General features: G+C 38.6%; 1 protein-coding gene across 1 annotated transcript in view; it reads right to left on the bottom strand.

Annotated features, from left to right (window-relative positions):
* Nucleotides 1-11,478: 11,478 nt before the first annotated feature.
* Nucleotides 11,479-14,484, bottom strand: part of LOC117346247 (vomeronasal type-2 receptor 26-like) — a 36,243-nt gene continuing 33,237 nt past the window's right edge. The window contains exon 5 of the mRNA XM_033915647.1: nucleotides 11,479-13,113. Within this exon, the coding sequence (XP_033771538.1) occupies nucleotides 12,209-13,113 (905 nt within the window). The 3' untranslated portion in view covers nucleotides 11,479-12,208. The remainder of the gene's footprint in view (nucleotides 13,114-14,484) is intronic.

A 14,484-nucleotide genomic window follows, 5' to 3' on the forward strand; every position in this document is an offset into this window, starting at 1 on the left:
ATTTCACCCATTCATGTCAATGGTAAAAATGTAAAAAGCTGCCATTCTCACAGTAATTCCAACTACCTGGGGTGATATGTTCTGGGGGTCTCGCGGCCCACCTGCACACATGGGCGGAGCTACAAACAGAACATCAGATTTCACCCATTCATGTCAATGGAAAAAAAGTAAAAAGCTGCCATTCTCACAGTAATTCAAAAACGGCTTGACCGAGTTGAACGAAACTTGGTATGCAGATCCCTCACTACCTGGGGTGATATGTTCTGGGGGTCTCGCGGCCCACCTGCACACGTGGGCGGAGCTACAAACAGAAAATCAGATTTCACCCATTCATGTCAATGGAAAAAATGTAAACAGCTGCCATTCTCACAGTAAATCAAAAATGGCTTGACCGATTTGAACGAAACTTGGTATGCAGATCCCTCACTACCTGGGATGATATGTTCTGGGGGTCTCTTCACCTAAGAATTTATATGTTCAAAAAAATGTAAACAGCTGCCATTCTCACAGTAAATCAAAAACGGCTTGACCGATTTGAACGAAACTTGGTATGCAGATCCCTCACTACCTGGGGTGATATGTTCTGGGGGTCTCGTGGCCCACCTGCACACGTGGGTGGAGCTACAAACAGAAAATCAGATTTCACCCATTCATGTCAATGGAAAAAATGTAAACAGCTGCCATTCTCACAGTAAATCAAAAACGGCTTGACCGATTTGAACGAAACTTGGTATGCAGATCCCTCACTACCTGGGGTGATATGTTCTGGGGGTCTCTTCACCCAAGAATTTATATGTTCTTGCTCCTGGAGGTGAAACTAAAAATGTTGTTTATAATCAAGTTTTGTGTTAGTTGTATTGTATTCATTTTGTCAAATATTTCACATTATAATTTGAATATTGTACTTTTTATAAAGCTGTAAACAAATAATTTCATTCACCACTATAAAGTATATTTATTTGAATCCATTTACAGTGTTATTGCTATAATTAAATACCCGTGCAATGCCGGGGCATCAGCTAGTATATAGTATAAATGAAGAATAAAGTTACCCAAATGTCACCATCAATATTTATTCTCCTCCCTCCAACCCCCACCTCCATGGATGTGTAAAGATGAACGAACAAAAGGAAAGATAAGATAAATATACATTATTATAATTTTACAAATTTAGTCAATGGGCTCCAAACTTTATCAAATATACCACTAAATCCCATACACTCTGCATTAATTCTTTCATATCTGTAAGTGGTTTATATCTGTAATATGTGTTGATGAGAGGGTACTGAGTAGGGTGGCCATATAGTATGTGTTTTTGGGCTCGCTCAGATGAATCCTCAGCATAACTCTGAAACGCATGGAGAGATTTCAGCCAAAGTTGGTACACATATGACTTACTATCTGGAGACAAATACTAGGGGGGGGGAAGGGGTAACATCAAAATGACAGATATTAGTGTCTAATCCATAAATACATGGACAGATTTCAACCAAACTTGATATACATATGACTTACTATCTGGAAAAAATACTGTGGGGGTGGGAAGGGGGTGATATTAGATATTAATGTCTTATCCATACTTTTCGGGCTTGCTGAGATGAATACTGACACTCCCAATGTTGTTTCTGGTTAATGTTAGTTATATCATTTGGATCTTATAAGTTTAAAGGCTTAACGGGAGCGAGTTTCAATGCCAAATAGCTCCCTGGGTGTGTGTGAAATATGGACATGGATTGTATTGTAAGTGAAGATAATATTAAGATAGATAATAAAGCTGTGGCCAAATATTTATTCCAATAAAACGGAGTTGCTTGATTATTGATTGATGGGGTTTGACTTTCAGTTGCAGGTGATGGAGTGTGAATGTTAATGTTATGGTCTCTGGGTATGCCTATGCATTAAATAATATTCTTATTCTTATTAAAATTTATAATACTTACATGAGAATATCCATATTACATTACATTGTTTCTTATATTCTGCAGCAATTCCCAAATATTCAGTGAAGATCACAATAAAGAGAGGAACATCAGGCAGATCCTGAGAATTAACAATTTAGCCAGATAGACCAGATTTCCAAAGTATCTACTAGATTAAGAACAATCGACAAATTCTCAATCAAAAACTTTATAAAAAAGTAAGCTATTAAAGCCTTTCTAAATTGCAAATAATGGTGCATCTGTCTTAGATGCGCTGACAAAAAATTTCAGTTCACAGGAGCTTGGAAAGCAAAGCTTACATTAACCACAATCTTGCATCCAAGGATACAGAGAAGGCCGGATCTTCCATGACTTTTGTTAAAAATAACATGTGAAAAGCCAGTCTGGTGTTGTTTGAAGAATGCCTTTGAGCAATCTTTTAGGGTTGGGAAAATGTAATATACAGTGATCATGAGGATGACTTTCTTTAGGTGCAGCCTGTTTCCAATTTAACAAATATGCAGTATTTTGAGAAAAATAAAATACACATTTAAAATGGGTATGAGCTTTGATTGACAACCAGTGCAACTTCACCAACAAACTTTATCAGCCTTACTGGATGAAAATAAATCCATCTGGCTGCAATATTATGAATTATTTGAATCTTCTTTAGAAAATTATTTTGGCAACCTGCATATATGATATTACAATAATCAAAAGTAGAAAGAAGCAAGCTTTTTATAAGCAAATGAACAACTGCCAAATAGATAACAAATACTCCTTAAATATTTCATCAAAAGAAATAATTTGTTAATCAAAACATATACTTGGAATTATGATGAAAGGTACCTGGACAACATTATTCATAGTAGTTTAATTTTTTTTTTGGGGGGGAGGGCAAATGAAAAACCTTCCCCTTTTTATTTTAGAATATTTTCATTCCATAAATCATTTTTGTACCTAATAATAAAAACACAATTTTATATATATTTTATTTGGAAAGTTTAGATCCATGTCTCTAAGATTTGAATGCAAACAAAAGGGAATGCAGGATTAACTTAGGCCTCCTTTTACAAAACTGCGGTAGCAGTTTCTAGCATAGGGAGCTGCGCTGAATGGCCTGCTCTACTCCTGACACTCATTGAGTTCCTACCGTGTTTCCCCGATGATAAGGCAGGGCCATCAAATAAGACAGCCCCCCCTTTTTAGAAAAAATTGTAAAATAAGGCACCCCCCCCGCAAATAAGCCACCCACCGATACCTGCGCTTACCCAAATCGGGTGGTACGGTGGGTGACTCCGTGTGGTCCCTCCGTCTAGCACGGGGGTCGGCAACCCGCGGCTCCAGAGCCGCATGCGGCTCTTTTCCACCTTTGCCGTGGCTCCGGTAGTGTGTCACGCAGGCATGCAACTTACAAGTCTGGCGTCGCGGCGGGAAATAGCCATGCTGAGCAGTGAGCTCAGCACGTACACAGATGAAAGCCTTACTTGCTGATTGGTCCGGCGGCCGTGCCGCTGGACCAATCAGCAAGCAAGGCTTTCATCTGTGTAGTGCTGAGCTCACTGCTCAGCATGGCTATTTCCCGCCGTGACGCCGGACTTGTAAGATGCACGCCTGAAAAAGAAATCATCCTGGCCGGGGTCGGTGTCATGCTCCGGAGATCTACAGCCTTCCTATCTCCCTCTCCCTTCTACCTGCTTCCGGCCACATCCCCTGCTCCGCGGCTCTCTTCGGCAACTCAGCAGCAGCGATCGACACAAGCTTCTGACGTCGGGGCCTACCCTCTGCGAGTCCCGCTTGTTTCAACTTCCTTTTTCCACAAAGGCGGGACTCGTAGAGGGAAGGCCTCGATGTCGGTAGCTTGTCTTGATCACCGCTGCTGACAAGTTGCTGAAGAGAACCGCGGAGCAGGAGGGTGTTGCCAGGTGCAGGTAGAAGGGAGAGGGCCAGATGCAGGACTCGTGGGTGAGGGAGCAGAAGGGAGAGAGAGAAAGAGAGAGGGGAGGGAAACAAAAGGAAATATTTCATACTGGGCTGGGCCGGAGTGGAGGGAGGGTGGAAAGATTCTAGCTACAGGGTGCAGTAACAAAGGAAAAGGGGGGGAAAGCTGAAAATGGAGATAGTGACACAAAGAAGAGAAAGGGTAAGCAGGACCTACTGAATAAGGATAGAGATACAGAGGGGACATGAAGAAGAGGTGAAATAGAGACATAGAAGTAATGCTGAAAAAGTGTGGGGGGGGATAAAGACAGTGAAAGGGTAAATAAGGCATCCCCCTGAAAATAAGCCCTAGAGCATATTTTGGCCTTCCAAAAAAAATAAGACAGTGTCTTACCATCGGGGAAACAGGGTATGAGCATTGGGAGCAGCACGGGCCATTCAGAGGGGGTTAGTGGTCTTCATTTGCCAATATCAACTATGGGCTCCTTTTACAAAGGTGCACTATCATTTTTAGTACACACACCGGATTAGCGCGTGCTACCCTAAAAACTACCACCTGCTCAAAAGGAGACAGTAGCAGCTAGCGTGTGCAGCAATTTAGCATGCACTATTCTGTGTTAAGGCCCTAACACACCTTTGTAAAAGGAGCCCTATGTTTCTTTGATCAAGAAGATTGAAAGCTTTCTAATTATTAACTCTACTGAGAAATGCAAGCAGTGTCTCACTTCCGGCTCACCACACAATTGTTTCCCATGTATTCACCTTTATAGGACCCCCAGGGACCCCTGAAGAAGACTTTTTTGTCCTGTTTTCCTAGCAGACTAGATCCTTTAAGGCTTTTATGTGGTTGATTTATTTTTATGTGGATGAAATTATTTCATGTGGATGATTTCAGTGTACCTTTGGTACTTTGACACTTTCAAATAAAGTCCATTTAGGAACATCGTCACTCCACAGAGTTTTTTTGTTTTTTTAAGAATTTACCTACCATACATTCACATCTCTTTGACTGTATTTACAGATCCTTTCCATTAGTCATCATATACATATTTTTCTCATTTGTAACAACTGAAAATAAAATTCACAATTATGTCTTGAAAATTAACTTAGCTACTTACCCCTCTTTTACTAAGGTGCGCTAGCTGATTTAGCATGCACTAATCAATTTAGTGCACACTAAACGCTAATGCATCCATAGACTTTAATGGACAAGTTAGTATTTATCATGTGCTAAATCAATTAGCGTGCACTTAAAAAGTTAGCGCACACTAAATCAGCTAGCACACCTTAGTAAAAGAACCTCCTAGTGATTCCAGTAAATCTAGGAGAAAGTATAAAGGTCACAAGGCTAGTTATTTGTAAACTCTTACATGATTCCTCCAATTATGATGTCCCCATCTCTATGGTACCCTTTATTTAACCGCCAATAATACATTTCTAGATAACTACAGTTAAGAGTTTTCCATGAGATACGGAAAAGCATCAAAAAAATCTGAACCAGGTAATCTTTCATCTTTCAAGATCTAAAGTAGCTTGTTTTATAAAATACTTGCTCTTCAACTGGGCTTAATTTTTAATTAAGGATAATCTACAGATCTTGGTAAACCCTCTCTTTTATATCTTTCAATTATGGGAAGATAGATTACTGCATGAACAGAAAGAATGCAGAAGGGACATGTGGTCCTTATAGCATTTTGGTACTCAAGGAGAATATTTTTTTTTCAGATCTGTGTATTTAATATTAAATATAGGTTATTTTTTTATTTTTTTTTTAAATGACTGTACAGAAGCCCTGCCTTAATTAAAAGAAGAACAAATATTATTTATATTGAATGCCTGGTGATAGGTGTAATAATACTAATCAGCATCATTTGTTTTGCTTTTAATCATTTGTATAATCAGAATTCACCAGATATTATCATACATTGCAGGACAGAACAGTTTTACAATTATTTTAAAATACTGTATAGCCATTCACTTCATGCCTAATACAGACGTTTGATCACATTATTCCACTTTTGCAAAAAGGCACACTGGTTATCTCTTTCCCATTGAATCACTTATAAGATATTATTGCTAACATACCAAGTACTGAACTTCAGTGAACCTGCATTCCTCATGCATTTCTTTATTTTTTAATTCTTTATTAATTTTCAAAACTTAAATTGTGCAATACAACAAACATATAATAATACAATAAAAACACATTTAACATACACATATTCTTAATCATCCATTTTTCCACACCCACCCACCCAATGATTATACAATAAAGCACGAAAACATAGATTACTGCAAAAAAAACAGACCCTATTCTAATTGATAATATCTTCCCATCCATTCACCCACCCCAAATGTAAATATCTTAAAACAAAACTAAGACAGAAATAATCCCCCCCCTTTCCTGGATATGTACCTAAATAAACAAAAAACTGACTCAAATCAATAATCAATTATAAAGAGGTAACATACGATGTCAATGGGCCCCATATCAATTTAAATATATTATCTTGTCCCAAATTATCAGCGTTCATCCTTTCAAGTCTATAACTGGAGCAAAGACTTGCCCACCAGAATGAAAAATTTAAATGATCACAATTCTTCCAATTTGGGGTGATCATTTGGATGGCTATCCTAGTCATTATAAGGAAAAGACAATCTGATCTATAAGGGGCTTGACATGTAAAATTGTACCGCAAATGATCGCCTCATACGTTAGTGAAATTGATTATTCCAAAATGTTATTAATTCTACCCCATAATGACCTCCAAAAGTTAAGTATCAAAGGACAATAAAACAACAGATGATCCAATGTCCCAATGTCAGCATCTATTAGATTTAAAAGTATCTAACTTATGCAACCTAACAGGGGGCCAAAAAGATCTATGTGACAGAATGATCCATGTTTGTGTCATATATGCTGACACTGTACATTTCACTCTCCAAGTACAAATTTGTGGCCATTGAGACACAAAAATATACTGCTTTATTTCAATGCTCCAAATGTCATGAAGACCATTTTTTTGTTTTTTTTATTCATGAACTCAATATTAGTTTATACCACCTGGCAGTCTGATATCCTAACAAATCTGTTTGGAAGGAAAGGATCTGCAGACTATAATAATTTTTAAGATTTTGCCAATCAGGGAGCCCCTTCTGAATGGCTTGCTTCAACTGCAACCACTTATAATTTAGAGAGTTAGCTATAACAAATTTTTGTTGCAGTCATGAAAACTCAAGCATTTTTCCATTTAACATAACATCATCTAGTGTTCAAATCCCTGCTTGGATCCATTGGTTCCAGAAGATCCCAGATTTACCAATTTGAATCTTGAAGTTTAGCCATTGAACTGATATGTGGATTTCACTACTGGAGTATCTGTCCAATAAAATACTATTGTCCTTTACATAACTGGGTAATTTGATACTCAACACATGAAACAGTCGCAATGGGAACATCAATTGCATTCTAAGTATAACCAATCTGGGAGCTTTTCCATGAGATTGGGGAGGATCCAATATATACCCTGGTGCATTATATAGGCTTGATGGTACCTATAAAAGTTGGGAAAATTTACCCTCCCCCCACCATAATTGGTTTTTGTAATGATACCAAAGCAATTTGAGCAGTTTTACCCAGCCAAATAAATTTGGTAAAAATACTATTTAATTTCTTATAAAAGGACCCCTGAAAATAAACTGCCAACATACCCATTTGGTAACAAACCACAGGCAAAATCATCATTTTAACCATCTGAACTCTCTCCCACCAAGACAGATGTAATGGGTTCCATTGCTTACACATTTCTGTGACCTTCATCAATATAGGATCTTTCATTTACTTTCATTGTTTCTTCCAATGTTTTCTGAATCCAAATGCCTAAATATTTTATGCCCTCTTCCTTCAAAATAAAAGGAAATGTATCAAATAATCCTTTTGGACAGTGAACGTTCAGCGGAAGAACCTCTGATTTACTCGTTTATTTTATAACCAGAAAATTTTCCAAATCTGTCAATCAACTCTAGTAAATGTGGAATGGTAGACTCAGGATTCCTTAAATGTAGCAAAATGTCATCTGCATATGCAGAGACCTTATATTCCCCACCTGTATCTCCTCTGCTTGCTGAATCGCCAATAACAAGAGTTCTAATACAATGTCAAAAAGCAAAGGAGATAATGGACATCCTTGTCTAACTCCCCTCTCGAGATGAAAACATTCTGAAAAAGTATTATTAATATATAGTCTAGCAAAAGGGGAACTATACAAGGTTTGAATCATTGTATGAATCTAGATCCTATATCAAACCAATCCATTGCTTGATACATGAAGGTGCACTCCACACGATCAAAGGCCTTCTCTGCATCCAAGGATACAGAGAAGGTCAGATCTTCCATGACTTTTGTTAAAAATAACATGTGAAAAGCCAGTCTGGTGTTGTTTGAAGAATGCCTTTGAGCAATGAACTTCATTTGGTGCATACCTATGATATAAGGGAGAGCCTTGGCCAGGCGCAAAGCCAATAACTTAGCCAACAATTTCCCATCTACATTAATCAAAGAAATAGCCCTATAATTTGAAACCAACATGAGATCTTTATTTGTCTTTGGTAAAACAATAGTTAGAAATTCTGCCATAGTACCTGAGATGCAACCTTAAATTGTTTTATTGATTCATTTACTATCCTCATGCATTTCTTGATACTTTACACACCTTCCTATTCTCATGGATCTAGTAGTCAGAGTTAAATATCTAGAGCTTATCCTTGAACACATTCAACACATGATTTTCAATGTTCAGGGACCTAAACTCTGGAACCCACTTCCACTTTTGATCCATCAACAAGCAATTCTAGATAAGTTCAAATCTGAACTTAAAATATTTCTTTGTAGGAATGCCTACCAATATAATTCCTTATGTATTGCCACCCCCGAGGAAGAGGGGCTCCTCAAACATGATGTGACTCTCCATTATGTCTTTACCTTACCCCATGTTTCTTTCAGATAATTGTAGTTGCAACCTCATTATTGTGTCAACATTTAAAAAAAATTAACTGCATTTTCCAGTACTAGATTGTGAGCTTCCTAGAAGGTTAATTAGCCATTGTGTGGAATAGTAAGTACTAATAAACTTTGAACTTGATATAAAATATTAGCTTTAGTCATAGGATTAGATCTATCAGTTATTCTATAAGTATAGAGCAATCTATTAATATCCAAATTATTAATGCTATATTGTGTTCCTTTTAGCTCATATAAAAACATCATCAGTTACAGTCTTTCTCCTTTTCTATCTTGATCATGACATTATGTAGCTTGATCATTTACCATACTGCTTCAGTAGTCCTTACCAACTTCATCATTCAAAACTCCCTTGACTAGTTCAGTCTCTTGCCCCCAGTCCTTTCAGCTTCATTATTTCCCTTATTAATCCAAATACACCTTCCTGTGACTCTCATCAATTATTTAGCCCATAAAGGCAGCACTGGACTGTGGGCTCAATATCATCTCTGTACAGATAACTCATCTCTCCACCGATACACTCTTTCCTCCACCCAACTCTTCTTTTGAACTGGCCTAGTACTATCTAAATATTCCCAAGGCAGCATTAAAAATATTCAGTGGCACTATCTATAAATACCACCTTCAAAGATAGAGAGCTGAAGTAAATATACTGTAAACTATAAAAGATCAAAATAACCTCCAGTTATAAATGTGCTGAATATCATGCCATAAATTCTCTTAGCAATATTTTTCTAAAGAAAGGGAAAAGGCCTCAGAAGCCATGAGATGCTTGTTGTGCACTGGAGATATGAGAGAGAGCACTAAGATAAATTTATTGGCTCTCCCTCATGCTTCAATCATCAGCCAGAAAAACCCTTTCTCCCTTTCTTTCTTTCAGCATAATGAAGTTTGAAATAAAGTGGTTCAAACACCTATCATAATAAAAACAACAGGACTTATCTTTTGAATTGTTTTAGTGCTGCTAATCTCATACGCTACTTCTGTCCTATGTTTGAATGCTGGAACGCTAAAAATATTGCTGTACATTGCTGATGATGGTCAACATTTCACAATATTACATAATCGTTTCTTCAGGGCTCTCAAACTTTGCAATCTCTATTAGAATTTGGACAGAACAGAGGAAAAAGGGGGCTGATGTATGGGCAGCAAGGTATAAAAGGTGACATTCTCCCTTGCCTCTTGCTGGTGAGAAGTGCTGGTGGGAAGTGCTGCCCCCCATTCTGCTTCCTCTCAGGGGTCTGGAGGACCTGTATCTCTACTGAACTCTGTACATCAGGGCCAAATTGAGAGCTGCCACTTGCCTTTGTTTTCTCTTTGTATTCCTGTGGATTTCTCTCTACTTGTATTTTGGATCCTGTTATGAAAAACAGGTTTCATATAGTGGCAGATCTCATCTTATAATATAACATAACAAATCACTTCTATACTGCATAACCGGTAAGTCCAATGCGGTTAACAACCCATGCTTTATATTTAGTATAGGTGCTGAGCTGTTGTCCTGCTACAACAGATTCATGTGATTCAGTGATTCATGGCCTCAAAGACCAACATCTCTGACTCCTCGGTGGTAAAGTTTTCCCTGTGAGTCAAAGGCTGTTGTTTCAGGGCCATGAAAATGGTCCCTAAGGCACAAGTCTCAGTGATTGTAAAATGGCAAATTGTATGTTTAAATAGGTGTTAGAAAAATACTGAGGTGGCAGAATTGAAAATTCAAATAATTAAGACATGGTTGTTTCTGAAGTCACTGGCAGCTGTAAAAGTTTAAAACTGCTAAAAATCTATGCTTGGTATTTTATGAATGACTTCTAAACATCTTTATAATATAGAAACATATGTCAACAGCCATGTTCAAAATGTCCAAATCAACCCCATTTGGATGTGTGAGGGACCAGTATCTTAATGGACTGGCCACACAGACATCTCAACAATGCAGTAAGACACCTTAGGAGGCACTGCAGTGAATTAACATAAAGGGTATCAGGTACATATTTCACCAAAACCCTTTTTAAGTTTATGGTGAGCCCTCCATAAGTCCCACAAAACTACTATACCCACTTGTCTACCAACCCAATAGCCCCTTATGATTGCAGGTAGCACCTCTAAGGCAGTATAGTAGAGTTCCGGTGTCCTCACCATAAATGTAGTGGGATTCATCCACAAGGGTTTTAGGAATTTCCCTAAAAACTTACATTTTACCTTCATTATTAACCGGGTCCCAGTTTGCCTGTGAGTAAGATGCCAAGATGTTCCTCCAGGAGGACTCCCTTGTAGTGCTAGGCTGCCTTTCTCATTCTCCTCTCCTCCTTTTATCAGCTGTGAGCTCTTAAAATCTCCCCAAACTTATTCCAAGAGAGAACCTCAAAGCATAGAACTGAATTGGCTTGGCTTGGTTCTGCCTCCCAAGCATACTGTTTTGGGGCAAGCCGTAAGAACATAAGTGCCTCTGCTGGGTCAGACCAGAGGTCCATCGTGCCCAGCAGTCCGCTCGTGCGGTGGCCCAACAGGCCCAGGACTTGTGTAGTAGTCCTCTAGCTATACCCCTATATCCCCTTTTCCTCCAGAAAACTGTCCAATCCCTTCTTGAACCTTCTGTCCTATCACGCCCTCTGGTAGTGCATTCCAGGTGTCCACCACCCGTTGGGTGAAGAAAAACTTCCTAGCATTGGTTTTGAATCTGTCCCCTTTCAACTTTGCCGAATGCCCTCTCGTTCTTGTGGTTTTCGTTCTTTGTTCAGTCTTGCTTTTTCTTCTGTTCGAATTGTCATAGTCCATTACAAAAAGGTAAAATATGAGAAGCTAATCCCCCTCTTTTACAAAAGTGTGCTAAGTTTTTTAGTGCACGCTAAATATTAGCACATTGTAAACACTGGCTAAACGCTAATGCGTGCATGTTATCCTATGGACGCATTAGCGGTTAGCTCCCGCGTTGATTTTGTACGTGCTAAATCTGCGCTAAAACACTTAGAACACCTTTGTAAAAGAGGGCCTAAGTTTTTCAGACCATCTTCTTGAGGAATATGGGAGAGGGAAAAAGCTGACGGTGTTATTGTGGAGTCTGTTTCAGCTCTCCATCACAAAAATGTATACTTTGGAGGAAAGGAAAGAGATGGAAACTCACAAGGTTTCCTAAGCCATTATCTATAAGAGCCTTCATTTATATTAAAGTCTGGATTCTTCTCACTCCAAATCTTTGTTTGTTTGTTTTTTCTTGCATTTACAGATTATATATACCAATATAAAGACCTTCAAATATGTACCTACTGTGTTTGAAGATGAATGCAATTACAGAACAACCAATTGTATTTAAAAATTAATTTCTGACATTTTACGTCTTTACATATCTTGTTAGGTACTTCTTGTTGTTCTTTTCAGGCTTCAGAAGGATCATATAGCATTTAGGGACAAAAATACAGCCAAGCAGTCCTGCACTGGAGGTCAAGATAGCAAATATCTCTACTGCCACCGTGTACTTGCCTCTGGCACTCAGGTATGTTGGGATGAAAGACACCCAGACGCTACAGAAAACCACCATACTGAAGGTGATGTGTTTGGCCTCATTGAAACTGTCAGGTAGATTTCTTGCAAGGAAAGCTACAACAAAGCTGATACCAGCAAGCAATCCCAAGTATCCCATAACACAATAAAATGCAATTATTGACCCTTCATTACATTCAATTACTATTGTTCCAATTTCTGATTCAGTGTTATGATGTGGGAACGGGGGAAAAGTACACATCCAAACAAGGCATAGAAGGACTTGAAGAAGAGAACAACAAAGGACTATAGAATTTGACAAACTGGAACCCATCCAATTGCGAAGCTTACTTTTGGGCTTTGTGGCTTGGAAAGCAATGACCACAGTGATGGTTTTTGCAAGTACTGAGGATAGGGCAATTGAGAAATTGATACCGAAGGCAATCTGTCGGATAATGCAGGTCAACTTATTAGGATGACCAATGAATAATAAGGAACAGAGGAAGCTGATCATGAGGGAGATGAGGAGAGCATAGCTCAGGCTACAGTTGTTTGCTTTGACTATGGGAGTATGCTGGTATTTAATAAAGATTCCCAAAATAAGAGCAGTGAGTAAACAGAAGACCATACTGATAACAGTCAAAGATATCCCCAAAGGTTCCTCATAGGACAGAAAGATGATCATTTTGGGGATGCAGGCATCTCTGTTCTGATTGGACCATTGGGTCTCTGGGCACTTTATACAGTTTTCCATATCTGAAAAAATAAAAAGAATAATGTATCCATTTTTCTAAAACTACATCAATTTTTAGACAGTGACCCCTGGATCCTAAATAGGCCATATCTTATTTTGAAACATGGACACCTACATTTTATAGCACACAACTCTAAAGGGGGAGGGGCATGGGTGGATCAAGATGCATTCCTAGAAGTTAGATGCAATTAGTTGCTCACCAGCATTTATAACAGGTTTCAGCAGGTGTAAATGGAGGCACCCACAATTATGTACTAGATCCACATTATGTTAGTATTATATAAAACAGATCTTCCTGGTACTTAATTTTGGGCAAAAGTAAAAAAGGTGAAACAAGTTATGAAACAGCAAGAAAAACAGTGAGGTACAACCATGTTCCAAGGAACCAGTCCATAAATTTAATCTGTCTGGTATTCATACTGTGGAATTTGACTGTCTGTCTCTCATGATTTGTGATAAACTAAACTAAACTAAACTAAACCTTAGGTTTATATACCGCATCATCTCCACAATCATAGAGCTCGGCATGGTTTACAAGAGTTGAGAGAGAAAGGAAACTCCAAAGAGGTTAAAGGGAATAGTGAGAGGGATATTTGGGGGGCTTAGAAGACCAAGGAAGGGGTAAATGTTACATTTTTGAAAAAAGCCAGGTTTTCAGATGTTTGCGGAAGAGTTGGAGGGAGCTCAGGATCCGGAAGGGGGAGGTAAGGTTGTTCCAAAGATCAGTGAATCTGAAGGGGAGGGAGGACCCTAGTTTTCCTGCACGGGAAATGCCTTTTAATGAAGGAAAGGATAATTTAAGTTTGTGAGTGAGTCTGGTGGTATTAAGATTTAAGGAGTTCCAGGAGAGTGGGATGAAGGGAGGGAGGATGCCGTGAAGGATTTTGAAAGTTAGACAGGCGCATTTGAAGTGGACCCTGGCAATAATCGGGAGCCAGTGAAGCTTGGACAGGAGCGGTGATACATGGTCGAATTTACTTTTTGCGAAGATGAGCTTGGCCGCGGCATTCTGGATCTGCTGGAGTCTACGAAGGTTTTTCTTGGTAAGGCTTAGATAGATTGAGTTGCAGTAGTCCAGTCTGGACAGGATGATAGATTGGACGAGAACGGTAATAGAAAAACAGAAAATTCAGTGCCAGCACCATATCAGTGAACCAGCACTGAATTTCTAGTTTACATTTGGTTGGCTGAGACATATTCAGCCAAGCAGATATTCATAGGCTGGTAGACTAAGTTATAGCAAAGATAGAGCTGCTTTTTTTAATGTGGGTCTTTCTGGCTGAAAATTAGCCTAAATATTGGTAATGACTGGCTAGCTGATCACCGGACTATCTGTTGAACAGAATATTCAACAGATCTCCCACAGAATATCT

This window comes from Geotrypetes seraphini, chromosome 12 (genome assembly GCF_902459505.1).
Source record: "Geotrypetes seraphini chromosome 12, aGeoSer1.1, whole genome shotgun sequence".
Taxonomy (NCBI): Eukaryota; Metazoa; Chordata; class Amphibia; order Gymnophiona; family Dermophiidae; genus Geotrypetes; species Geotrypetes seraphini.